The sequence below is a fragment of the Rhinatrema bivittatum genome, chromosome 8, assembly GCF_901001135.1.
Source record: "Rhinatrema bivittatum chromosome 8, aRhiBiv1.1, whole genome shotgun sequence".
Taxonomy (NCBI): Eukaryota; Metazoa; Chordata; class Amphibia; order Gymnophiona; family Rhinatrematidae; genus Rhinatrema; species Rhinatrema bivittatum.
Window position 1 is genome coordinate 215,208,335 of NC_042622.1, and position 25,039 is coordinate 215,233,373.

Here is a 25,039-nt window from a genome sequence, read left to right on the forward strand (position 1 = left end):
GGAAGCACTGAGGGCAGCTCCAGCCGCCAGGAAAGCCTGGGGACTGCGGCCTCTGGGCCGTGAGGCTGAAGATAGCGTCGGCAGTGGCTCTGGCCGCATTGAAGCCCCAAAGTCCGCGGCTCCCTGCCGCAGTGAAGAGAGGAAACAGCTGACTGCAGCTCCTGCTGCAAAGAACGTCAGTGGTCCCATGCCGCATTGGAAAGTGCAGAGTCACAACAGAAATAGTCTCAACTGTATTGGGCACCACCAGTCTGATGAAAAGGAACTTCCAGTCACATCTTCATATGTTATCCATACAGAAAGAAGCTCTTTTTGCATAATGCGAGCACAAGCAGTAAATTTGAGATACTGAGATCATATCCAACATACCCTGTCTTATGAGTGATGTTTATCTCTTCATGGTGAGCGCAAAACAAACCCATTTGGAGGTACTACCCTGAGGAAACTCAGGTGCTGTAATAAGGACAGACAAGGACACTCTTTCAGTCAGTCAGTCACTATCTCAGGGAAACCCCTTCACTTGAAGGAATCCAGTCTTTTTTTTTAATCATTTTTATAGTACTACTGGATGTATGCAGTGCTGTACAATGTGTTCAGGTACAATAAGTCCCAACCCCAAAGAGCTTACAGTCTAACCGGGTCATTCATCAAATGTGTTATGGCATTAAAGCATGCAATAAGAACACTAGCGAATGCCGCAAATGCAAATTTATGGAAGGGGTGGGATCAGGGTTTGGGTGGGATTTATGAAAATGAGGGGCAATATCGCACCATGCGATAGCATAACACATGTTGTCACACGGTTTTAATGCAAGAAATAACTACATCTTTTTTCCTGGCGTTAAGCTGTGCGATATGCCCGAAATGGCCATAACACAATTCACGATAGATTTTTAGAATTGCATTTTGGCCATTTCTGGACTGGAGAGGAGTAGGAGTAGGAGTGGGAGTGGGAGTGAGAGTGAGAGTGAGAGAGAGGCCCTCATAGTATGCAACGATTTATATTTCAATAGGAGGGCCATCTAATAGGTTGAGGTGAGGTGTTGGTGGTGGTTTAGGATTTAGGGGCTAGTTTCTAATGTAGAGTGAGACATACGAACCACACCGTACACCTTGGTGAAGATTTTACATCATTTGGAGTGAGGAAAGTCTCACAAAGATGAAATTTTGTACTATGTTATCTCACCCTAGCCTGATGGTACCCTTTTTTAGAGTCCATCAAGCTAGGGTGAGAGAACACAGTAGAAATGTCGGGGCGGATTTTAAAAAGCATTTACATGCGTAAATCTGGGTTTTACGCATGTAAATGCACTTTACTCGAGTAAGTGGGCTTTTGAAAATTGCTACAATATATGCCATTGAATCGTCCATAGGATTTATTCACATAAGTGCACTTTACGTGAGTAAATGGCTTTTGAAAATTGCTACAATAGTAGTTACATTTATGCGCGTAACTCCTTTGAAAATTACCCCCGTCATCTTTAAGAGACTTTCCTCAATCCAAATGATGTCAAATCTTCACCAAGATGGCTATGTCTGGGGCAATTCGGAGTGTTCTAAGTTGGAACTAAGTTAGCCAGCTAACTTTAGGGTTGCCTTAGAGCAGTCGTAAATTTAGCTGGCAGGCAGGTATTTTCAGCAGCATACTTGTTCCGCTGAATATCCGGCTGTCCTAGCCAGACACCCTACAGCTGAATATTGTCCCCTTAGCATTTAAAAAGATGTGTGCACATTAAGGGATGGATTTTCAAAAGGTTACGCGTGCCGAGCCTATTTTCAAAAGGCCCGGCAATGCGCGTAAAGCCCCGGGACGCGTGTAAGTCCCGAAGCTTTACTAAAGGGGCGGGGCAGGGACGGGGTCAGGCTACCAGCACAGAGGTCATATTTTCCGCTGTGCTTGGGATCGCGCGCCAACAGTCGACCGGTGCGCGCAATTGTGAAATAAAAGACAGAAAAAAGAAAAGGTAGGGGGGAAAGGGCAGGGGAGGTAGGGGAAGGGAAGGTGGGGTGGGGAGGAGGGAACAGGGGAAGGCTGTGCGGCCTTCGCGCACAAGTTATAAAATCGGGTGTACATGTACACGCGCCGGGTAGCGCACGCACCCTTTTAAAATCTACCCCTAAGTGTAATTCTGGTGTAACTGATATGAATTAGCACAATGCATGTGCAGGAAGTCTATTGATCCTGCTAGTCCAAGACAGAAGAGAATCTCCTCTGGTGCAATGTGCATTCGTTTGCAACAAAATAGGAAAATAAGACGATATTTCCTATTTCGTTTCATTTCAGGAAGGGAAAAAAAACGAAAGGAAAACCCACATAATTTTGTGTGGCTTTCCTTGAGTTTTTTTCCCTCCAAAATTGCATCCCTAGAAAATAAAAACATCCAAAAACTTGCCCCCAACCCTTCAGATTTAATTAAATGCAACGCCCCCACCCCGAAGACTAAACGAAAGCCCCTTGTGGTCCAGTGGGGGGCCTGGGAGTGATCTCCCGCTCTCGGCCGGCCGGCTCCCAGTACCCAAAATGGCACCAGTGGCCCTTTGCCCTTACCATGTGACAGGGGCTACCGGCGCCATTGGTTGGCCCCTGTCACATGGTAGGAGCAATGGACGGCCCACGCCTTTTTCATTACCGGCAGCTGACCAACCAAGAACAGGAGATCACTCCCGGGCCCCCCACTGGACCACCAGGGACTTTTGCTTAGTCTTGGGAGGTCGGGAGGGTGGGGGCCATTAAATTTAATTAAATCTGAAGGGTTGGAGGCGGGATTTTTTTGTTGTTGTTGTTTTAATGAAAGTATAAATGAAAAAAAAATTCTGATTCGGGGGGGGGACGGACACCGAAATGGCCCACCCACGAAATGAAAAATGAAACTGCATGAAAAAAAAACCTTATGCATCTCTAGTAATTAAGGTTTAATGCACTGTGAGGACTTTGGGTTGCCTAGTGCCAGAGAAGCAGGAGGAGGATTTTGCAGGGGACTCACCAGCACCATCAGCAGCAGCACCTTACGCCACCGTTTTCAGGCCGATGCAATAGCCGCGCATTAAAAGCACGCGTCCAAACTGGGCACACGTTTTTTGACTGCACGCACATCCACCTGTCCTGGGCGCTTGATGCAATAGGCAAACGAGCTGCCGCGCTTAAAGGGATGCGCAGTGGGTAATTTGTGTATCCCTAGAGCTCTGCATCGGGCGCCCAGAAGACGTGGCTGTGCATCTAGAACAGCCTGGCAGAGCTTACTCCCTACCACTGGCAGGGCTGTGCCTGATTGCTCCTTCTCACTGATACTTGTCAGTGAAAAGGACTAATCTCCTTTCAGGACAGCCTTCTGAAAGGGGATAGGTCCTTTGGCTGACATGTGACAGTGAATGGACCAATCGGCAGGAAGCGAAGGAGTGAATAAATTAATATGGAGTGCCCAACACTTAGGGGTAAATTTTAAAAGCCGTGCACGCGTAAATCCGGCTGGATTTACGTGCGCAGGGGACTTGCGCGCCGGCAGCCTATGTTGCATAGGCTGCCGGCGCGCAAAGCCCCGGGACGTGCGTAAAGTCCCAGGGCTTTGCTTGGGGGGGGGGGGGGGGGGGGGGGTTCCCTTCAAGACCGCTCTGATTTTGGAGCGGCCTTGAAGTGAATGGAGAAAGCCATCGGGGATCCCCTCGGGCTCAGCGCATGCAAGGTGCACAAGTGTGCACCCCCTTGCGTGCGCCAACCCCGGATTTTATAACATGCGCGCAGCAGCGCACGCATGTTATAAAATCAGGCGCAGATTTGTTCTTCACTCACAGTCAGCAGGGTTTCCAATTGGGCCAGACCTTGGGCTTGCTGGTTTCTGTGGTTTCCCCTATGAAGAACCACAGAAAGCTGGATTTATTTATTTTTTTAAGCCCTTGAGCGGGACATAATTCTGCTTTATGTGGTGCCTCCTATTTAGTATCGCTAGGAAGCACAAAAAGCAGGATTGTTTGGCTTTTTTTCGTCAGCCCTTGAGCACCACATGCTTTAATGCCTGCTCCTAGACAGGTGTTAAAATGTGCAGTATTAAAATAGGCATCGTGGCCGCACAGCAATTTTTTGCATCAGGGGGGTAATAGCTAATAGCCTCATCAACATGAATATTCATGTGATGAGCGCTATGAGCTACGTGCTGTTTTGGACGCAAATTTTGGATACGCTAATCCCCTTATTGCATGAGGGGTTTTGGACGCGCGTTAAATATGCAAATCCAAGCCCATGGAAAGCCGTGCGTTCGGCTGAGCACACTAGATTGCATCGGCCTGTTTGTGTTTGAGAACAGCAGCACACTAGAACAATTGAGCTGGGATATTGCAAGGACTTCCTATAGCTGATAGAATTAGTGCATTCCAGCACACTTTGCAAATTGTAAGTGAACTCGATTGCATGACTCTGTGAACCTTTTACACATGAGTTTTGTGAGTACGTTAATAAATCTGTTTGTTTGTAGTAAAACTGATGGCCGGATTTTAAAAGGGTTACGCACATAAATTATGTGAGTAACCCTTTTAAAACCCCACTGCGCGCGCCGAGCCTATTTTGCATAGGCTTCCGGCGCGCGCAAAGCCCCGGAACGCGCGTAAGTCCTGGGACTTTCCTGGGGGGGGGGGGGGGGGCGGGGGGCGTGTCACGATCCGCGCGTCATCGGGGGCGTGTCGGGAGGCATGACGCGGCCGGCGCGTCATCTGGGGGCGGCGCTGCGGGCGTGGTTTCGGCCCGGGGGCGTTCCGGGGGCGTGGCCGTGGCCTCCGGACCAGCCTCCCGGACCGGAACATGGTGCGCGGCAGCCGGCCCGGCGCACGCAAAGTTACGCCTGCCTCGAGCAGGCGTAACTTTCGCGACAGAGGTGGGGGGGGGTTTAGATAGGGCTGGGGGGTGGGTTAGGTAGGAGAAGGGAACGGGCAGCGTGCGCAGGGCTCAGCGCGCGCAGGTTGCACAAATGTGCACCCCCTTGCGCGTGCCGACCCTGGATTTTATAAGATACGCGCGGCTACACGTGTATCTTATAAAACCCAGCATACTTTTGTTTGCGCCTGGTGCGCGAACAAAAGTACGTGCGCGCGTAGATTTATAAGATCTACCCCTGAATGATTTCCTAGGTTAACATGTAGTGATGCTGGGTATTGACTGAAACTGAGAGAGCTTGCAGTCTTGAATATTACACAATCTGAAACTTGCAACACCACAGAGCCATGGTTATATATAGTGCAATGTTACATAAGCTCTTTGGGGTATGGATTTATTGCACATATTTATTTTAAATATTTATATTCCGCCCATAGTAATAAAATCATTCTAGGTGATTTACAGGATAAACATAAAACAATAAACACAAAACATACATCAAAAATAAAACATTTATACTAAAAGATACTTTAGAAAAAAATATTAAAAACATGAATTCAAATAATGCTGTAAGTCACCTAAATACTCATTTAGACAAACATTTATATTATTATATTATTTAGAGGCTACTCTGTTATAATTACTAGTATCTAGATATATGTTCACTTTTTAAACACTGAATTACTGCTCATTAGAAATTATTCATGATGCATGTATTCATTATTAATGACATAAAGATGATCTGTCATCAGCAGGAGTCATTAGGTCTGAAAATATAGAGAGCAGAAACAGACATGAAATGCAGGCCTGATCCTCCCACACTGACTCCCAGCACCTTATCAACAACTCTCCCTGAACTTTTTCTATTTACTCCTTAAACCATGGGCTGCTAAAATTAAATTACTGCTAATTTTCCTCAGGGCCTGGAGTGTTATGCTTCTGTGCGGTGCAGGGAGAGCCGCCGTTTGATTGCCTCGCCCCATTATTAAAGTGCTTCTTGCAATGATCTTTAACAGCTCAATGGGCAGGGAGCTGTTTTTTTTTTATTTTTGAAGTTCCGTCACGGGGAGGCCAATTTACAGCCTCTCTGCGGGACAGGAGCCAACTTTTGAAAATGATTAGTGGGGCTGAATGCAACCAAATTCCCCCTCCCCCCTTTCTCCTGCTGCCGAAAAAGCAGTAAAGCAGGGAGACGAGTCCCATGGAGTATGCGGCATATGCTGTACATTGCAGCTGAGCTGAGGCTGCCACGCTCCATCTAACGTGAAAGAGTTGGCAACCTGGCTATTCCCTTTCACCAGAGGGCTCTCAGGGCTAAGGAGGACAGGGACGTGACTGCAAAACTCGGATCTGCACAAAAGCACATTGTGGAACTTGCTATAAACGTGAGAAGCTCCTCCCAAAATAAATCAACCCAGCGCTCCCCAGCAGTCACTGGCTTTGCTAGGTATTTAAAATACTTAGGGCTCAGGCCCATAGGCCTCCACTCTCAAGACTTTAATAGCTAAAGGACATACGGTGATATCTGCAAACAAGATGGGTAAAGAGATTCAAAGTTTCAATTGTATGTATATCTTCTTACTGACTACCCCCCCCCCCCCCCCCAAAACAAGTCCATTTAATAAATAACTTCGTTAAACAATAAAGAAACCAAACAGCTAAAGAACAGAATTATCACAATCCATCCCCCCCTCCTCCTAAATGATCCTGTAAAAACATAATTTGACATCATATTTGTACATATTAAACTTGAAATGAATATTCAGATGATGGGGTCACTTCTGTAACACAGACAGACACACTTGGGACCTATAGCGCACAACTGTCATACCATAACAGGAATAAAACAGCAACATCCCGACCCTTGAAGAAGCAACATTGCAATTATTACACCAGGCCCTAGAACACCAGTGCACCTCTTATGTAATGAACATACATAGCAGCTATAGACTGCACAGTCCCTCACCACACATCAAACACAGTCAGACCGTCACCAAATAAGAGTTTAAGTAGTCTTCTTATACCATCTGAAATCCATAACCCCTGTCTGAAAATCCCCATTCATACCCTCCCAGCCCTCCCAACACATGCCCTCTCCCTCCTTCCCACCCCACTCTCAAGATTTCACCTCCTAATGCCTCTCTCTCTCTTTCCCTCCACTTCCTGGCATTGGCAGTCCCCACTTCCAAATCAGCTGCTTCTCATGCCGCTGTTGCCTCGCCTCTTGAGGGAAAGCAATTTTTAAATGGTCAGTTTACATGGACACATCATTATTTACCCACATAAATGGCTCAAATATTGTGTCCTTCCCAATGCAGGGGGTTAAAGACACACTCTGGCCACCCACTGAGGGTATCCGCCATCACCCCAAGCCTTCTAATTTTCCAACTCCCTGATGCTGCTGGTTATAAACAAGGGGGGAGATTTTCAAAAGACATTTAGACGGCTAACTCAGAAGTTATCCTTCTAAAAGACACAGCTGGCATATTCAGCCACTTATCCAGCTAAATTATAGCCAGATAACGACTTGTCCGGCTGAAACTTAGCCAGATAAAAAGGGGACATTACTGGGGCATTGCAGGGAGGAGCTGAGTTATCTCGCTAACTTAGCCAAATATTGCATATATCCGGCTTTATGTGGCTGCATAACTTGCTACTTATCCTATCGGGCTTTGTAATCCCCTGCCACTCATCATAATCCCCCCCCCCCCCCATACAAATCCCTTGTTCAAAAGAACTGGTGAGGCCATGCCCTTCCCCTGCTCCCCTCCCCAATCTTCTCCTCCAATAACTTATCCAAACCTTTTTTGAACCCAGCTACACTAACTGCACTAACCACATCCTCTGGCAACAAATTTCACAGTTTAATTGTGCATTGAGTGAAAAAGAACTTTCTCCAATTAGTCTTAAATGTGCCACATGCCAACTTCATGCCCCCTAGTCCTTCTATTATCCGACCTCCAGGCAAGGTCCAGCACAGTTTCTGTCAAAATTGTGCTAGAGGCGTAAACTACACCAGGTTATTGCTAGCACTGGAATCATACAGGGCCAGATAACTTAAAAACCGAAACGGCTATATTCAAACCTAACTTTACTTAGCTGAATAACTTTTAAGCAAGTATATTCAGCGGGACATTTATCCCGTTGAATATATGAGACAAGTTATTCCGCTAAACTTAGCCAGATATCTTGCAACTAAACGACCTATTGGACTCCCCATTATTTGCTTTCACAAGGAAACGTGGCAACAAGCCAGTGATTTTTCAACGCGCAGCAGACAGACTGTTCCCTTTTTGCACTGCTTGCCTCACGTCCACCTGGTATTACTGTCAGGCTTTCTGTCTCACTGTCAGCAATTTGGCTTTCTGGGGCTCCTCATCCTGACAACAGTTGACTGAGCACCCCGAGTCTCTTCTGCCTTCTCTCCTCAGCACTGGAGGTCAGCTGGGAGGGAACAACACGAAATGTGTCCCTCCGACCCGATGGCTGGGCTCTGTGGCGTGCACTGACACTGCAAGCACTTTCAAGACGTGTGAGCTTCCACCTCAAGGCTGCGCTAGCCCACAGAACTTTGAATGCGCTTTCTTTCGTGGTGCGCGACAGAGAAAACGCTTTCTTTCGTGGTGCGTGACAGAGAAAAAGGCAAAAGTGCAGCCACTGGGTCGGGGAGCCAGAGGAAAGGGAAGTGAAAACTCCTGGGGGAGAGGAGTGGTGGCATGGCATTAGCAGCAAGGCCAGGTAAGGGCTAAGAAGGTCTTCCCTCCCTCCCAATCCCAGGCCCAGCTGGAGCCTTCCACCACGGCCCAGGCCCACGGACGGAATGCTTGGGTCGGGTCAGGTGACTTGGATGCAGGGCAGCGCGTGGCTGTGCACTGGAGATTGCTCCCACGGGGAGATTTGCTTCTTGCTCAGAGCGGGGCACATGAAGTCGTTACTTAACTGGCCAGCATCAGGCCAGGCTCTCAGGCGTCCAGGCCGCAATGCCACTGTGGGCTGCAGAGTTAAACCACAGTGCCTCCAGTTTAGGTCAGTGGGCGTGGGCTGCAGAGGCTGCTGATACCGGGGTTGCTCAAGCACTCATAGAGCCGGGACCTATCCTTTGCAAAGCCTGCAGGCCCTTGGCTTTGAAAGTTCCTTCTACGAGAGGCCCACGGGTACGTATGCACCCGTACCGTGTGCAGGTGCAAACCCCCTGCCAGGAAGCAGTTAAACACTGCCCCCATAATTCTATGCTAGAGGAAGGAAGGTGATTCTGTGCTATGCAGCTCATACTGAGGGGAGATGATGAGAGAGAGTGAGCAAAGCAGGGATTCCTCGCAGAACAACTCGTGCAAAACCTGACAGCCAGAATCCTGGTAGGGGCCAAAGCATGGGGCCACATAACACCCATCTTCTGCAAACTACATTGGCTGCCAACTGAAACCAGAATTAAATTCAAAACTCTTTGCTTTTGCCTTCAAATGTGTGAAGAACCAGAAACCGGCATTTCTCACCTGTCCCCCTTCTCTTCTGCACTCCGGCTGGAGAGCTCGGATCCTCAGGGAAAGGCCTTTCTTTCCTCCCCCACCCCTGACGTCTGCCAAACGCAGCTGCACAAGGCCAAGGACCTTCAGCTGCTATATGCTCCCGAGATCTGGAATGAGGTTCCTTTACCCATCCGCCAGGAGCGAAACTACCTCTCTTTCCAGAAAAAAAAAAAAAAAGCAAAGGCATGGCTATTCAACCGGGCCCTTCCCCTGCCAGCTCATTAGGATTAACAACGTTTCTCCCACACTTGGTGCTTATGCCATACAACGGCACTCAGTGCTAACCACATTTAACCAAGTTATTCCTGTCTAGGTCTTAATTTCTGTAATCTGCTCTGAGACCAAACCCGGCAAAAAGCAGAATATCAAATGTTTGTAACTAAGAAAGTAAGAGTGAAAATGTCCAGCGTAAGATACAGGCAACTCTGGGAGAGCAGCAGTGTGTGGGACAGAGGAGAACGGCTGGGCCAGAAGCACCCTTCAGAGGGACCCGCGTGACAGTGAGACACAGGAGAGTGAGTAAACATCCCCGCCAGTGTGAGAGACAGGGGACTCTGGAGTACCATTCCCCCTCCCAGCACACAGAGAGGAACTATAACATAGCAAACCACCTTTCCATTCCATTCATTACATTTCTAGCCCATCCTTTTGCCAAGCATCTGGAATGGATTACAAAATTTAGTGCACACAGACAGCATCATATGAGTACAGCACCCAAAAAAACACCTCAACTACACAACAAAGTCACTGCCGCTGGATACTGCTGCCCTTGAAATCCTCTTCGCTTCGCCCAACCGACAGCCTGTTCCTCCCATCGTAAAAACAGCTTGCCACCCAATCCCGCCATAGAGTAAAAGGAGAAGGCATAAGGAAATCTCCACCACCCCCCCCCCCCCCCCCCTCAGCAGCTTTCCTAAGCATTTGCTCAAGGATTCTGGGAGAGAAAATTAACCCCACCCCGGCCCTCTCTCAGTCGCGCCTGACAGACTGAGGGGTTAACAATGATGAAAGCAGAAAGGGGAAGGCGGCCGGGCCGAACCGCACCCGCCTAGCCTCGGCCTGTAACGGCGACAGCGTGAGGGACGTACCTGAGCGTGAAGTGTTCCACACTGGAGTTTGATGCCAGATACAAGACAATGCTGAGGACCTCGCCCGGTTTCAGGGGCCGGTCTGGTAGGCGGATGAAGACGTTGCTGTCCAGATGCTGCTCCTGCATTTGCTGTGCCTGCGGTGGCTGGAAGAGGCTGATGCTGCCGATGCGTAGCAGGGGATGCTGGGTCGGCCCTTCCACCCTGGCTGCTGCGCCCCTCCGCCAGGGGGACTCTCCGAAGCACCCTCCGTCACCACTGGGGGCGTGCAGCGTGTAGAACAGATCCACCTGCTGGGTTTCGCCGCTCAGGTCCAAGCTCTCTGGCAGCTTTCGCCTCCCCAGGGGGACGGCATTGGGGCCAAACCAGGTGTGAGGGAGCTCCATCTGGACAAGGCAGGTTGCCAGACTCCCCCGCAGCCTGCAGGAGCTCTTGATCTCCCGGACATCACGGAAGGCGTGCAGCTGGACACAGGGGAGGCGATCCACCACACCAAAGTCATCCCAGTCCCTGCCAGCCACATAAAAGAGGACTTGAACGACAGGCTGGGAGACGGGCACCCGCTGCTGGGTGATAAAAGCTCGCACTTTCCAGTTCACGGTCAAGCGGTCTGGGATCTCCAGGGTGCTGGAGGGCTGCAGGAGCTCCTTAGGAAGGACCTGGCCCGTGCTGAAGGGCCCCAGGGAAACATTGAGGACAGGCAGCTCTTTGGTCTGGAAAACCACAAAGGGCTCAGAGCGTTGCAGGGCGCCGCTGCTGCTGCTGTTCCATGGCCAGCTTTGGCGGGTTTCCTTCAGAAAGAAGGCCAGCCGGGTGTTGGAGAGGCGATAGCTGACAGGGAGGGCCACAGCTGGGGAAGGTGCAGAGGTTGATGGCTGGTCAGAGCTGGTTGGCAGCAGCTTACCATGAACTGAAAGAAAACACAACAAAAAAAAAAATAGTGTAAGCAAGATATACAGGTCCGACATAACAGATTAGCAGAAAGATGGAACATAGAAGAGCTAGGAATTCCCCCAGTCCCATCCCTCCCCCTCGTTTTCGGGACACACAGTTGCATGGAACTGCAGTATCTCAGAGGTGGAATAAAGGTGTCAGAACCCCACTGTCACAAAGAGGGAATCCCAGTAACATATAGCATTCAGTTCAGTATGCATGCTGTAAGTCTGATCATCTATCTGAGGATCTGCAGGGTCACCTTAGTGACTAAACTATCTGGAACTGAACACAGGAAATGCATACACCATACTCAGACTATGATGTTAAAGAAAGGGCATGAAGCCAAAAAGGCTTGCCAACCATCACTTAAGCCTCATCTGCGTATCTCCAGAAACACTTCTATGTCCAAACATCATAAGAATGAAGAGAAACTCAAATAAGCTTCCAAGGCTACCATAAAACCCTGGAAACATCTCTCAGGACAGGACAGCAATTAAAAGCATTATGCGGTGATATTCAAAAGGATTTACACGGTTAAAACTGGGATTTACACGTGTCAATGCCCTTTAGCTGTGCAAGTGGGCTTTTGAAAATTGCTACAATACATGCCATTAAATTGTCCATAGGATCTACCCGCTTAAGTGCACTTTAAAAGATGAATTTTAAAAGCCCGATGCACACATTAATTAGGGGACGTGCAAATATGTTGGATTTTCATGCACTGAGCGCATTTTAAAAGCCCCCCTCCCCCGGATACACGTGTAAATGCCGCAGCGCTGACATCTCGGAAGATTTCAAAAGAAGGCGTGGCATGGGGGTAGCCTGGGAGGTGATTGGGCACTTCAAAGCGAGGCGCTGGGATGTTACATGTAAACACTTACGTGATCGGCGCCCCCTACTGCATAACTTTACTTCTGCTATGGATGCTGTGTAAGATAAACAGGCAGATCTGCGGAGTTTTAAGGACTGAGACTAACTGGAGGGAGTGACGGCTATTAAACCAGGGGCTTTTTAAAGACCTCTCACTTAACCGGGCGAATAGGGAACGAACTGGTAAAACTGGAAATGGCATCGGCACGCGCCCCTTTTAAAATCCCCTGACTTACATGGTAGAAGCGGCATTTGCACACACCCACTTAAAATTTGGCACAGATGTGCGCGCGGCCAAGCTATTTTATAACTTGTGTGCATATATACACGCGAAAGTTATAAAATAACCCCCCCATCCCTGGGCGTAGGCTGACGAACGCTTGCAAATGTGCACCAACGCGCCGGCTTGAAAGTTGATGTCTAAACACGTAAGTGGCATTTTAAAATTGGTTGTAACCCCTTTTAAAATTTACCCATAAATGTGCAGAATTGAAAACAACCCAAAAAAGCACCCCAAAAACAGAAATGTGAAACAAACGGGAAGCAGCTTCTGTATTTCATAATTGTGGGTAAAGCAGTGGAAGCAGTTTAAGAATTTCTGAATGGCCCGACAGTAATGGCACTACAAAGTGATATAACCCGTCACAGGCTTCGGAATTAGCAGCATATAAATAGAAATGAATAAATAAAATAAAATGATAAATGATAAATGATAAATAGAATGAAGCACACTCCCAGGATTTATTTTGAAAACTACTGTTTCATATCAAAGAACAAACCTTTACTGACTAATGATGATGCTTCCAAAGCATAAGAGCTACCAACATATCATCCCAAAACTCGATGTGCTGCAGAACAGATGCACAAGGAAATAAAGCACCAGAAAACCAAAATCCCATTTCCAAGAGGGACAGCAGTGTACGGTCACGTCCACCACTCGAACAATTCATAGCCTGCAGTAGCAGTAGCAGGAATGCCGGTTAGACTGAATTACATGACTGTTCTGTACAGCCTGCAATGGAAAATAAGACAACATCCCCCTGATGCAGATTTCTACATCGAAACACGGACTCATGTTGGGATTTCTTTGATTGCAAATGGGGTTATTCATACAAATTCATCAGTATAAGTACCAGTTGTATGTGCAAAAAGTCTAAAAAATCTTTGATAAAGCTATGAAAGCATGTGCATGCTGGTACAGCCTATTATGAGGTCTTGATGAAATTTTATGCTCAAGGAGATATTTGTTGTTTAAAAATCTCCATTATAACTATATAACCCAAGGACTATTACTTATATATATATGTATCCCTTGGTTGTTGATATTTTGTGTGATTAGAAATAGATTTATGATTGTCATACCACTGGTACTTGTAAATTTAAGGGTCAATATTCAGCCGCGCTTGCATCTGGCTAAGGTAGTCTTCGCAGAATCGGCCCCGGTGCCGCCCCGACTCCTCCTCTTCCGGGGCCAACTCCACCCCAACTCCGCCCCCATTTAATGATCGCACGCGAAAAGTCCCATATATACAAATCCACTTTAGACCTTATGACTGGGGGAAGAGATGAGCTGTCTGAAGCCGATGGCCTGGAGTGAGTTAAGGATGGTGTCACAGGAGGAGGAGAGTGGGGTGGAGTTGACATGGAGATTGAAATCTCCAAGTATGATAGCTGGGATTTCAATGTTAATGTTTTTGGATTTGAATTCTATAAGAGGGGAAGGGTTGTGTTCTAGAAGGCCTGGTGGTGTGTAGACAAGGAAGATTTGGATTTCAGTGGATTTGAACAGGCCAAGTTCAAATTTGGATGGGGTGTCAATGTTCAGTGATCTGAGTTTGAGGTGCTTTTTGACTGCTAGGAGGAGGCCTCCATCCCACTCTCCTCCTCCTGTGACACAACCCTTAACTCACTCCAGGCCATCGGCTTCAGACAGCTCATCTCTTCCCCCACTCATAAAGCCGGACACACTTTAGACCTTATATTCATTAACTCATGTATTCACTTTCCCAATACCCCCTCATGCACCCCTGTACCCTGGTCAGATCACGCCCTTATCAATGCTCTTCTATCAATAAACGCCCCCACTACCGGCAACCCCTCTCACAGTAACACCTTCGTCTTCAGAAAATCCTGCCCTTCCGAGGACCTAATCTCAGCACTCTCCAACTCTCTGTCTAATCTTGACTGCACTTCTCCTGAAACCGCCCTCAACTCATGGAATAACTTCACCCTTGACATAGCAAACGAACTATGTCCTCTCATTAGCTGAGACCTACACCCTGCACAGAAAAATAGAAAACCATGGTACGCACCAGAGTTAAAGACAATGAAAAACAACCTCAGACTGAGAGAGAGAAACTGGCGCAAGAACCCCTCCCTGCAACTAGCCGCCATGTACAAATCCACCCTGCACACATAGCTGGACCCCCTTAGCTGGATAATGCTAAATATTGGCTGGATAAGTTTACTCCACCCTGGAAAGCCCTGCCTTATTCGGCTTAAGATTCTAACTGGCTAACTATTTAGCCATATATGTCAGATATGGTGAAACTGATGGGATTTTCAAATACCATAGTTTGCCTGGCTAAATCCGGGACTCAGCTGAACCATTTCAATATTGCCCCTTTATATTTCCTAGATCTATTACAACTACTATTTATCATTTCTGAGTGCTACCATACATAGGCAGTGCTGTACAGACACATGAGAAGGCCCTTCTCCGCAGAGTTTGCAATCTAGTCAAATGTATGTGACAAATGAGTCTATGGGAAATGGATTTATTTATTTATATCATTTTAGAATACATTTCAAATATTATATTGAAACAAGAAATTTAGAAACACTTCCACCACCCAGGCACATAAGTACAAAAGAAAAAAACACTTGTTCTAAATATATAGGCCACAAATAGATCTGGAGATCCCAGAGGACACATGTAGATAAAATATAAAAGGAAATATACTACAAGAAAATGAAAAGGCATTACGGTTAACAGATTCCATCACAATACTGCTCACATATCTCTAATCGAAATGAAAATCACCCCGGTAGCTCATTATTCATAGCAGTCACTATATACAAAACTCTAGTAGAAAGAAACAACAATCAGTTGTTTAGGGTCAAAAAAGATGTACTTATTATCAACATATTTTACCAAGCATTTACATAGGAATATAAGAAAAAAATTCAGGATCCGTACCCTCCTCCCCATCCTTATCTCCCCACTGACGCAGCTACTAGGACTTACAACCCTCTCAATTGTTCTGTTCAATGCTCAATCTCTCTCCAAAAAAACCCCTATTCTCAACGATCTCCTGCTCGACTGCAAGCCCGATATTTGCGCAGTCACAGAATCCTAGCTCAAGGATTCTGACATCGTCCTACTAAATCAGTTCCCTACGCTCTCTTATGATATATTCACCATCCTGAGACCCAAAAAAAGAGGTGGAGACCTCCTCCTAGCAGTCAAAAAGCACCTCAAACTCAGACCACTGAACATTGACACCCCACCCAAATTTGAACTTGACCTTTTCAAATCCACTGAAATCCAAATCTGCCTTGTCTACACACCACCAGGCCTTCTAGAGCACAACCCTTCCCCTGTTATAGAATTCATATCCGAAAACATTAACATTGAAATCCCAGCTATCATACTCAATTTCAGTCTCCATGTCAACTCCACCCCACTCTCTTCCTCCTGTGACACCATCCTTAACTCACTCCAGGCCATCGGCTTCAGACAGCTCATCTCTTCCCCCACTCATAAAGCCGGACACACTTTAGACCTTATATTCATTAACTCATGTATTCACTTTCCCAATACCCCCTCATGCACCCCTGTACCCTGGTCAGATCACGCCCTTATTTATTTTATTTATTTAATATATATTTCTATACCGGACTTCACGAATGGAATTCACATCAGGCCGGTTTACATGGAACTTAGGGGATTAACAAGTATAACCAAACAAGAAGGCCGAAACAAGCAAACTTATCAATGCTGTTCTATCAATAAATGCCCCCACTACCGGCAACCCCTCCCACAGTAACACCTTCGTCTTCAGAAAATCCTGCCCTTCCGAGGACCTAATCTCAGCACTCTCCAACTCTCTGTCTAATCTTGACTGCACTTCTCCTGAAACCACCCTTAACTCATGAAATAACTTCACCCTTGACATAGCAAACGAACTATGTCCTCTCATTAGCTGAGACCTACACCCTGCACAGAAAAATAGAAAACCATGGTACACACCAGAGTTAAAGACAATGAAAAACAACCTCAGACTGAGAGAGAGAAACTGGCGCAAGAACCCCTCCCTGCAACTAGCTGCCATGTACAAATCCACCCTGCACACATACAGACTCACCACACTTAAAACGAAACGTGACTTCTATGCATACAAAATATATGAATACATGTACAACCCCAAAGCACTCTTCTCTTATGTTTCAGACCTCACTAACTGGCCAATACAGTACAGTGAGCTCCGACGGAGCGCACTGTTAACCTGCCCTTGGACGCGCGTTTTCCTTTACCCCTTATTCAGTAAGGGGAGGAAAATGCGCGTTCAACCCGCAGCACCTAATAGCGCCCTCAACATGCAAATGCATGTTGATGGCCCTATTAGGTAATGCCGCAGGATAAAGTAAGTAAAATGTGTAGCCAAGCCACACATTTTACTTTAAGAAATTAGCGCCTACCCAAAGGTAGGCGATAGTTTCTGCCGGCACCGGGAAAGTGCACAGAACTGTGCACCCTCTGACTTAATATCATGGAGATATTAAGTCGGAGGTCCTGAAGAGTAAAAAAAGTTAAATAAAAAAAAAAATTTTCGGCCGGCGGCTGTCGGGCTGAAAACCAGACACTCAATTTTGCCAGCGTCCGGTTTCCAAGCCCGTGGCTGTCAGCGGGCTTGAGAACCAACGCCGGCAAAATTAAGCGTCGGCTGTCAAACCTGCTGACAGCCGCCGCTCCGGGCTAAAAGGAGACGCTATGGATGCGCTAGTGTCCCTAGCGCCTCCTTTTGCCCATTTCTACCGCACTACCTAATCTGAATACAGAATCGCACGAACCAGCGAGTGGCCGGTGCGCGTGCCGGGAGAGCGGGCGTTAGTCCGCTCTCCCGCGGACTTTACTGAATCGGCCTGTAAGTCTTCACCGCCCGCCATCTCTGACAATGAAGCCACCAGTAGATGTGAGGAACTGGCCCTCTTCTTCCACAAAAAAATAGCGAACATCCTCCTAAGATTTCCCGTCACTTCACTTCACAAGCCTACCATCCGTAACATTGCTAATGCTAATCTAGAATCTCTTGACCTCACCTCTTCCAAAGAAATTGAATCTATCCTCAAAAAGATTAAACCAACATCCCATCCCACTGACACCATCCCCACAAAAGCTCTCCTTACCATTCCCAACACCATCGCTAAACCCCTAGCAGACATCATCAACTGCTCCCTTTCCCTTGGCAGTCCCAGACACCCTCAAGCATGCAGTTGTCAAACCCCTCCTCAAAAAACCCTCCCTGGACCCTAATGACCCAGCAAATTACCGTCCCATTTCTAACCTTCCATTTATCACAAAAATCATGGAAAAGGTGGTTAACTCACAACTTATGGATTACCTAGACAGCAACAACATACTTCACCCCTCACAATTTGGTTTTCACAAGCACTTTAACACTGAAACCCTCTTACTCACTCTCACTGACACCCTCCTCACAGGCCTTGATCAAGGTCACTGCTACATCCTCGCCTTCCTCGACATCTCCTCAGCGTTTGACACAATAAGCCACAACCTCCTCCTTTCCCGCCATTTCTGGCGCAGCCCTCCTTTGGTTTGCATCATACTTAGCCAATAGACAATTCTCTGTCAAAATAGGCACCTCAGAATCCTCTCGCTCCCGCCTCACCCAAGGAGTTCCCCAAGGCTCATCCCTCTCTTCCACCCTATTTAATATATACCTCTAGCCCCTCTGCCACCTCCTATCTGACCTTGACCTCAAATTTTACATTTATGCTGATGATGTCCAAATTATCATACCTATACAAGACTCTATATCTGAATCACTAAAATTCTGGGAGAAATGTCTCACTTCCATAAACCCCCTACTCACAAATCTTCACCTTGCCCTCAACTCCTCCAAGACTGAACTGCTTCTCATATCCAACCTTCAAAGCCCCAAGCCCTCCCTCTCAAGCGACCCAGCTTTCAACTCTATTGCCTCTTAGCCCTGCGTACAAGACCTTGGTGTTCTGATTGACCAGCATCTAAACATGAAAAAACACATCAACAATGTCCTTAAGGAAGGCTTCTATAAGCTCAACGTTATGAAAAACCTCAAACCCCTTCTCCATACCCACGACCTCCGCACCGTTATTCATGCGACCCTCTCATCTAAACTAGACTATTGCAACTACCTTTATGTAGGCCTCCCCTACTCCCCTACTCCACCATAAAACCACTCCAAATGCTGCAGAATGCTGTTGCTAGAACCATCACAAATGCCCGTAAATCAGACCACATCACCCCACATCCTCAAAGACCTCCATTGGCTCCCCATCCCCTCACACATCCTCTTCAAAACCCTTATCATTATTCACAAATCCATCTACCTACACAACTCCAGCTGGCTTGTCGAGCCATTCCATTTCATTCAATCCAGCCACCCCACAAGAACAACCCATAATGGCACGCTCCATATCCCTTCCCTCAAGAAGGCACACCTCTCTTCCACAAGGGATCGAGCCCTGTCCATTGCAGGCCCCACCCACTGGAACACATTACCTACAAACCTCCACCTCGAGCCTTGCAACATCAAATTCAAGAAAAAGTTAAAGACCTGGCTCTTCAAACAGGCATACCCTGATTAGGACACTTACACCATAAACCCATTGCCACAGATGTTTATTTCTAAACTTCTAATATTCACGTTATTATGTTATCATGTTAAACCTCAGCAGTTTCTTTTTCTTGCTTTTCTTTCGTTATTTCTCTAGTTCTTATTCTCTGCATTCCCATCCCCCCTCCCTGTTTTAATGCAATTTCTACCTTCAATTTGATGTAAACTGATATGATGTACCCACTAATATCGGTATAAAAAAGCTTCTAACTACATAAATAAATAAATAAATAAATAAATAAAACTTCATGACTCATCTGTAGAAAATGTCTCCATTTATTTTGTGTAATTCTAGATACATTGGGATACGTGGGATTAAGGGTCAGCACATGTGGTAAGTGATAGTTTTTTTATTAGACTAATTTAATGCAATAGTAATGAATTTTTGAAAGTTATTTCCTCTTCATTAGGTCAGTGAAACGAGATAAATCAATAAAAATGCATACCTTTTTTGACCCTAAAACAAGAAACATTTATAACGTAAAAAAAAGTCTTAGTATCCACGTTCTAGCCATTTCCAGACAGAGAGTGACTAGCAAGGTTGCTCTAACAAGTAACAAACTCTTCCCCCCAGAGTTAAACCTCAGTGAGGTTCAAGCTATCCAAAGCCTTTCCTCTGCATCACCTTCACAGGAGCTTTTACTTTTCCCCACCGGCAGGTAGAAGACCTTAGAAGTAGGAGGAACCAATTCTGCTGGAGCCTTTAAAATGTCAATCAAATATTTTTTGAACATATTCCCCCAGGAGTCAAACTGTCAGTCTTGGGGAAATTGAGAAATCTCAGCTTGAGGTACCTAAGTTCTATTTTCCAAAATTTCCAGCTTGGAATGTGCAGCCATACAGTGATGGATTTGGCCAACACTTAGGCATTGGTGGCACTATCATCCCTCCCCCTCCTCAAGTCGGATAACAGAGAGCAGAAGGTCTAAGGCCCGGCCCCACAGTTTTCTACAGCTGCTGAGGGATACATTCTCCAGCAAAAATTAGAAAATTCTGAAGCACATTAACAACCTTGTTTATGACTGTATAATTTATTTTCTTTTATTGGGTGAGAAAAAGGTCATTATAGGGAGGAGATCTCAGAGATGGTGAAAGATCAGAGATGGGGAGGAGGAGAAAGAAGGAAGATCCGGAATGGGGTGCGGAGAAGGTGAAAGGACTGAGGATGGGGGGCAGGGTATTAGAAGGAAAAAACTAGAAATGGGGGAGGAGAAGAAAAGAGGACTAAGGACAGGGGAGGAGAAGGAGAGAGGAACAGAAGTGGGGAGAATGGGAGATGTAAAGTAGTCAGGGGAGAGCAGTAATCTGGGAAGGGGGACAAGGAGAGAGGGAGAGAGGATTTGGGACTGAGACAGGCGAGGATAGAGTAGGAGGAGTTAGGTGGTGGGTTTCAGGATCTGGGAAGAAAGGAGAGACAGGAAGGAAAGGAGGTTTCAAAATAGGGAGAATGCAATCTGAGAGCAAGCATGAGAGGATCTGAATTCATTGGGCGTGGAAGGGAAAGAAGACATGTATCCATACCATGCTCCAGATCTGATCCCCCTTGCCTCCTCTCTTTAACCTCCCCTCCAATCTGGCTTGCATTGGGCGTGGAAGGGAAAGAAGACATGTATCCATACCATGCTCCAGATCTGATCCCCCTTGCCGCCTCTCTTTAACCTCCCCTCCAATCTGGCTTGCATTGGGCGTGGAAGGGAAAGAAGACATGTATCCATACCATGCTCCAGGTCTGATCCCCCTTGCCTCCTCTCTTTAACCTCCCCTCCAATCTGGATTGCATACACTTGGTACCATGTTGTTTGGAGCCACTTGGAGCCAGAGGTTGCGAACAGATCTTCCAGCAATTCTGCTGTTAGACTCTTTACCTGATACCAGTGTTAGTGGTGTGTACTACCAGTGTTGTTCTTAGAGCACTGGAGGATGCCATTGGCAGCGTGGCAAAGATGCTAGCAGCTCTGGGAGCAGCCTGGGGAGCTTGGGGAGGTTCCAGGTGGGGTGGAAAGTGGGAGCAGAGGTGCCAGCATCATTGTAGGGTGAGCTGGGGGAGGATGTCTGTAAGGCAGCTAGTAAGCAGAAGTTAGAGTGTTTGTATATTAAAAACAAAAAGAAAAAAGTAGCCAGAAGCCTGAAATAAGCTAGGAGAAGTGTATACCTAAAAGGTTGAAAGGTTCAGTTCAGTTACTCACCTTGGAAAGGTGTTAAGGTAGTGTGATTTGATTTGATTAGGTACCAACATTTGTTAATCAAGAGAGCAGTGAGTCGCTCTGGCTGACTACCTGAAGTCAGACTGTTAGGAATGTAGACAGCTGGGTGGTTGGTGGGCGTGAGATTTGCCTGGTAACATGCCTACTTGGTGCGAAGGTGGCGGACCTCACGCGTCACCTAGATAGGATTTTAGACAGTGCTGGAAAGGAGCCGGCTGTCGTGGTACATGTGGGCACCAACGACATAGGAAAATGTGGGAGGGAGGTTCTGGAAGCCAAATTTAGGCTCTTAGGTAGAAAGCTTAAATCCAGAACCTCCAGGGTAGCATTCTCTGAATTGCTCCCTGTTCCACGCGCAGGTCCCCAGAGGCAGGCAGAGCTCTGGAGTCTCAATGCGTGGATGAGATGATGGTGCAAGGAAGAAGGATTCAGTTTTGTAAGAAACTGGGGAACCTTTTGGGGAAGGGGGAGTCTCTTCCGAAGGGATGGGCTCCACCTTAACCAGGGTGGAACCAGACTGTTGGCACTAACCTTTAAAAAGGAGAGAGAGCAGCTTTTAAACTAGAACAAAGGGGAAAGCCGACAGTCGCTCAGCAGTGCATGGTTCAGAGAGAGGTATCTTCAAAGGATACTAATGATGCATTAGAATTAGGGCATCCCGACAGTGAGGTTCCAATAATCAGAAAAGTAGTCCAAGTACCTGTTACTAAAAACTCACCTGAGCTAAAAAATTCTAACTTATCCTTATCAATTAAAAAGCAGAATGAAAATACAAACAAAAACAAACTTTGAAATGTTTGTATGCTAATGCCAGGAGTCTAAGAAGTAAGATGGGAGAATTACGGTAGAATGTATAGCAGTGAATGATGACATAGACTTAATTGGCATCTCAGAGACTTGGAGGAAGGAGGACAACCAATGGGACAGTGCTATACCGGGGTACAAATTATATCGCAATGACAGAGAGGAGCACCTGGGAGGTGGTGTAGCACTTTATGTCCGGGATGGCATAGAGTCCAACAGGATAAACATCCTGCATGAGACTAAATGCATAATCAAATCTTTATGGGTAGAAATCCCTTGTGTGTTGGGGGAAGACTATAGTGATAGGAGTTTACTACTGTCCACCTGGTCAAGATGGTGAGATGGACAGTGAAATGCTAAGAGAAATTAGGGAAGCTAACCAAATTGGTAGTACGGTAATAAAGGGAGATTTCAATTACCCCAATATTGACTGGGTAAATGTATCATCGGTACATGCTAGAGATATAAAGTTCCTAGATGGAATAAATGACATTTTTATGGAGCAATTGGTTCAGGAACAGACAAGAGAGGGAGCAATTTTAGATCTAATTCTCAGTGGAGCACAGGATTTGGTGAGATAGGTAACGGTGGTAGGACCGCTTGGCAATAGTGATCATAATATGATCACATTTGAATTAATGACTGGAAGGGGGACTATAAGCAAATCCATGGCTCTCGTGCTAAACTTTCAAAAGGGAAACTTTGATAAAATGAGAAAAATAGTTAGAAAAAAACTGAAAGGAGCAGCTACAAAAGTAAAAAGAGTGCAAGAGGTATGGTCATTGTTAAAAAATACCATTCTAGAAGTACAGTCCAGATGTATTCCACACATAAAGAAAGGTGGAAAGAAGGCAAAACGATTACTGGCATGGTTAAAAGGGGAGGTGAAAGAAGTTATTTTAGCGAAAAAATGTTCATTCAAAAATTGGAAGAAGGATCCAACAGAAGAAAAAAGGAATATGAATAAGTGTAGCAAGTTAAATGTAAGACATTGATAAGACAGGCTAAGAGAGAATTTGAAAAGAAGTTGGCCGTAGAGGCAAAAACTCACAGTAAAAACTTTTGTAAATATATCTGAAGCAGAAAGCTTGTGAGGGAGTCAGTTGTACCATTAGATGATCGAGTGGTTAAAGGGGCACTTAGAGAAGATAAGGCCTTTGCGGAAAGATTAAATGATTTTCTTTGCTTCGGTGTTTACTGAAGAGGATGTTGGAGAGGTACCTGTACCAGAGAAGGTTTTCATGGGTAATGATTCAGATGGACTGAACCAAATTACGGTGAACCTAGAAGATGTGGTAGGCCTGATTGACAAACTGAAGAGTATTAAGTCACCTAGACCAGATGGTATACACCCTAGAGTTCTGAAGGAACAAAAAAAATGAAATTTCAGACCAATTAGTAAAAATGTGTAACCTATCATTAAAATCATCCATTGTACCTGAAGACTGGAGGATAGCTAATGTAACCCCAATATTTAAAAAGAGCTCCAGGGGTGATCCGAGAAACTACAGACCGGTTAGCCTGACGTCAGTGCCAGGAAAAATAATGGAAAGTGTTCTAAATATCAAAATCACAGAACATATAGAAAGACATGGTTTAATGGAACAAAGTCAGCATGGCTTTACCCAAGGCAAGTCTTGCCTCACAAATCTGCTTCACTTTTTTGAAGGAGTTCATAAACATGTGGATAAAGGTGAACCGGTAGCTGTAGTGTATTTGGATTTTCAGAAGGCATTTGACAAAGTTCCTCATGAGAGGCTTCTAGGAAAAGTAAAAAGTCATGGGATAGGTGGCGATGTCCTTTCGTGGATTACAACTGGTTAAAAGACAGGAAACAGAGAGCAGGATTAAATGGACAATTTTTTTCAGTGGAAGGGAGTGGGCAGTGGAGTGCCTCAGGGATCTGTATTGGGACCCTTACTTTTCAATATATTTATAAATGATCTGGAAAGAAATACGACGAGTGAAGTAATCAAATTTGCAGATGATACAAAATTGTTCAGAGTAGTTAAATCACAAGCAGTTTGTGATAAATTGCAGGAAGACCTTGTGAGACTGGAAAATTGGGCATCCAAATGGCAGATGAAATTTAATGTGGATAAGTGCAAGGTGATGCATATAGGGAAAAATAACCCATGCTATAGTTACACAATGTTAGGTTCCATATTAGGTGCTACCACCCAAGAAAGAGCTCTAGGTGTCATAGTGGATAACACATTGAAATCGTCGGTTCAATGGGCTGCGGCAATCAAAAAAAGCAAACAGAATGTTGGGAATTATTAGAAAGGGAATGGTGAATAAAACGGAAAATGTCATAATGCCTCTGTATCGCTCCATGTTGAGACTGCATCTTGAATACTGTGTACAATTCTGGTCACCGCATCTCAAAAAAGATACAGTGCGATGGAGAAGGTACAGAGAAGTGCGACCAAAATGATAAGGGGAATGGAACAGCTCCACTATGAGGAAAGACTAAAGAGGTTAGGATTTTTGAGCTTGGAGAAGAGACGGCTGAGGGGGGATATAGTAAAATCATGAGAGGTCTAGAACAGGTAGATGTGAATCGGTTATTTACTCTTTCAAATAACAGAAAGACTAGGGGGCACTCCATGAAGTTAGCATGGGGCACATTTAAAACTAATCAGAGAAAGTTCTTTTTCACTCAAAGCTCAATTAAACTCTGGAATTTGTTGCCAGAGAATGTGGTTAGTGCAGTTAGTATAGCTGTGTTTAAAAAAGGATTGGATAAGTTCTTGGAGGAGAAGTCCATTGCCTTCTATTAATAAAATTGACTTAGAAAATAGCCACTGCTATTACTAGCAACAGCAACATGGAATAGACTTAGTTT

The 25,039-nt window shown here is 45.9% G+C and overlaps 1 protein-coding gene across 1 annotated transcript in view; it reads right to left on the minus strand.

The window, feature by feature from the left end:
* TMEM132E (transmembrane protein 132E) overlaps positions 1-25,039 on the minus strand; it is a 1,436,548-nt gene that overhangs the window by 472,028 nt on the left and 939,481 nt on the right. Inside the window, exon 2 of the mRNA XM_029613101.1 lies at positions 10,476-11,385. Coding sequence (XP_029468961.1) covers positions 10,476-11,385 — 910 coding nt within the window. The remainder of the gene's footprint in view (positions 1-10,475; positions 11,386-25,039) is intronic.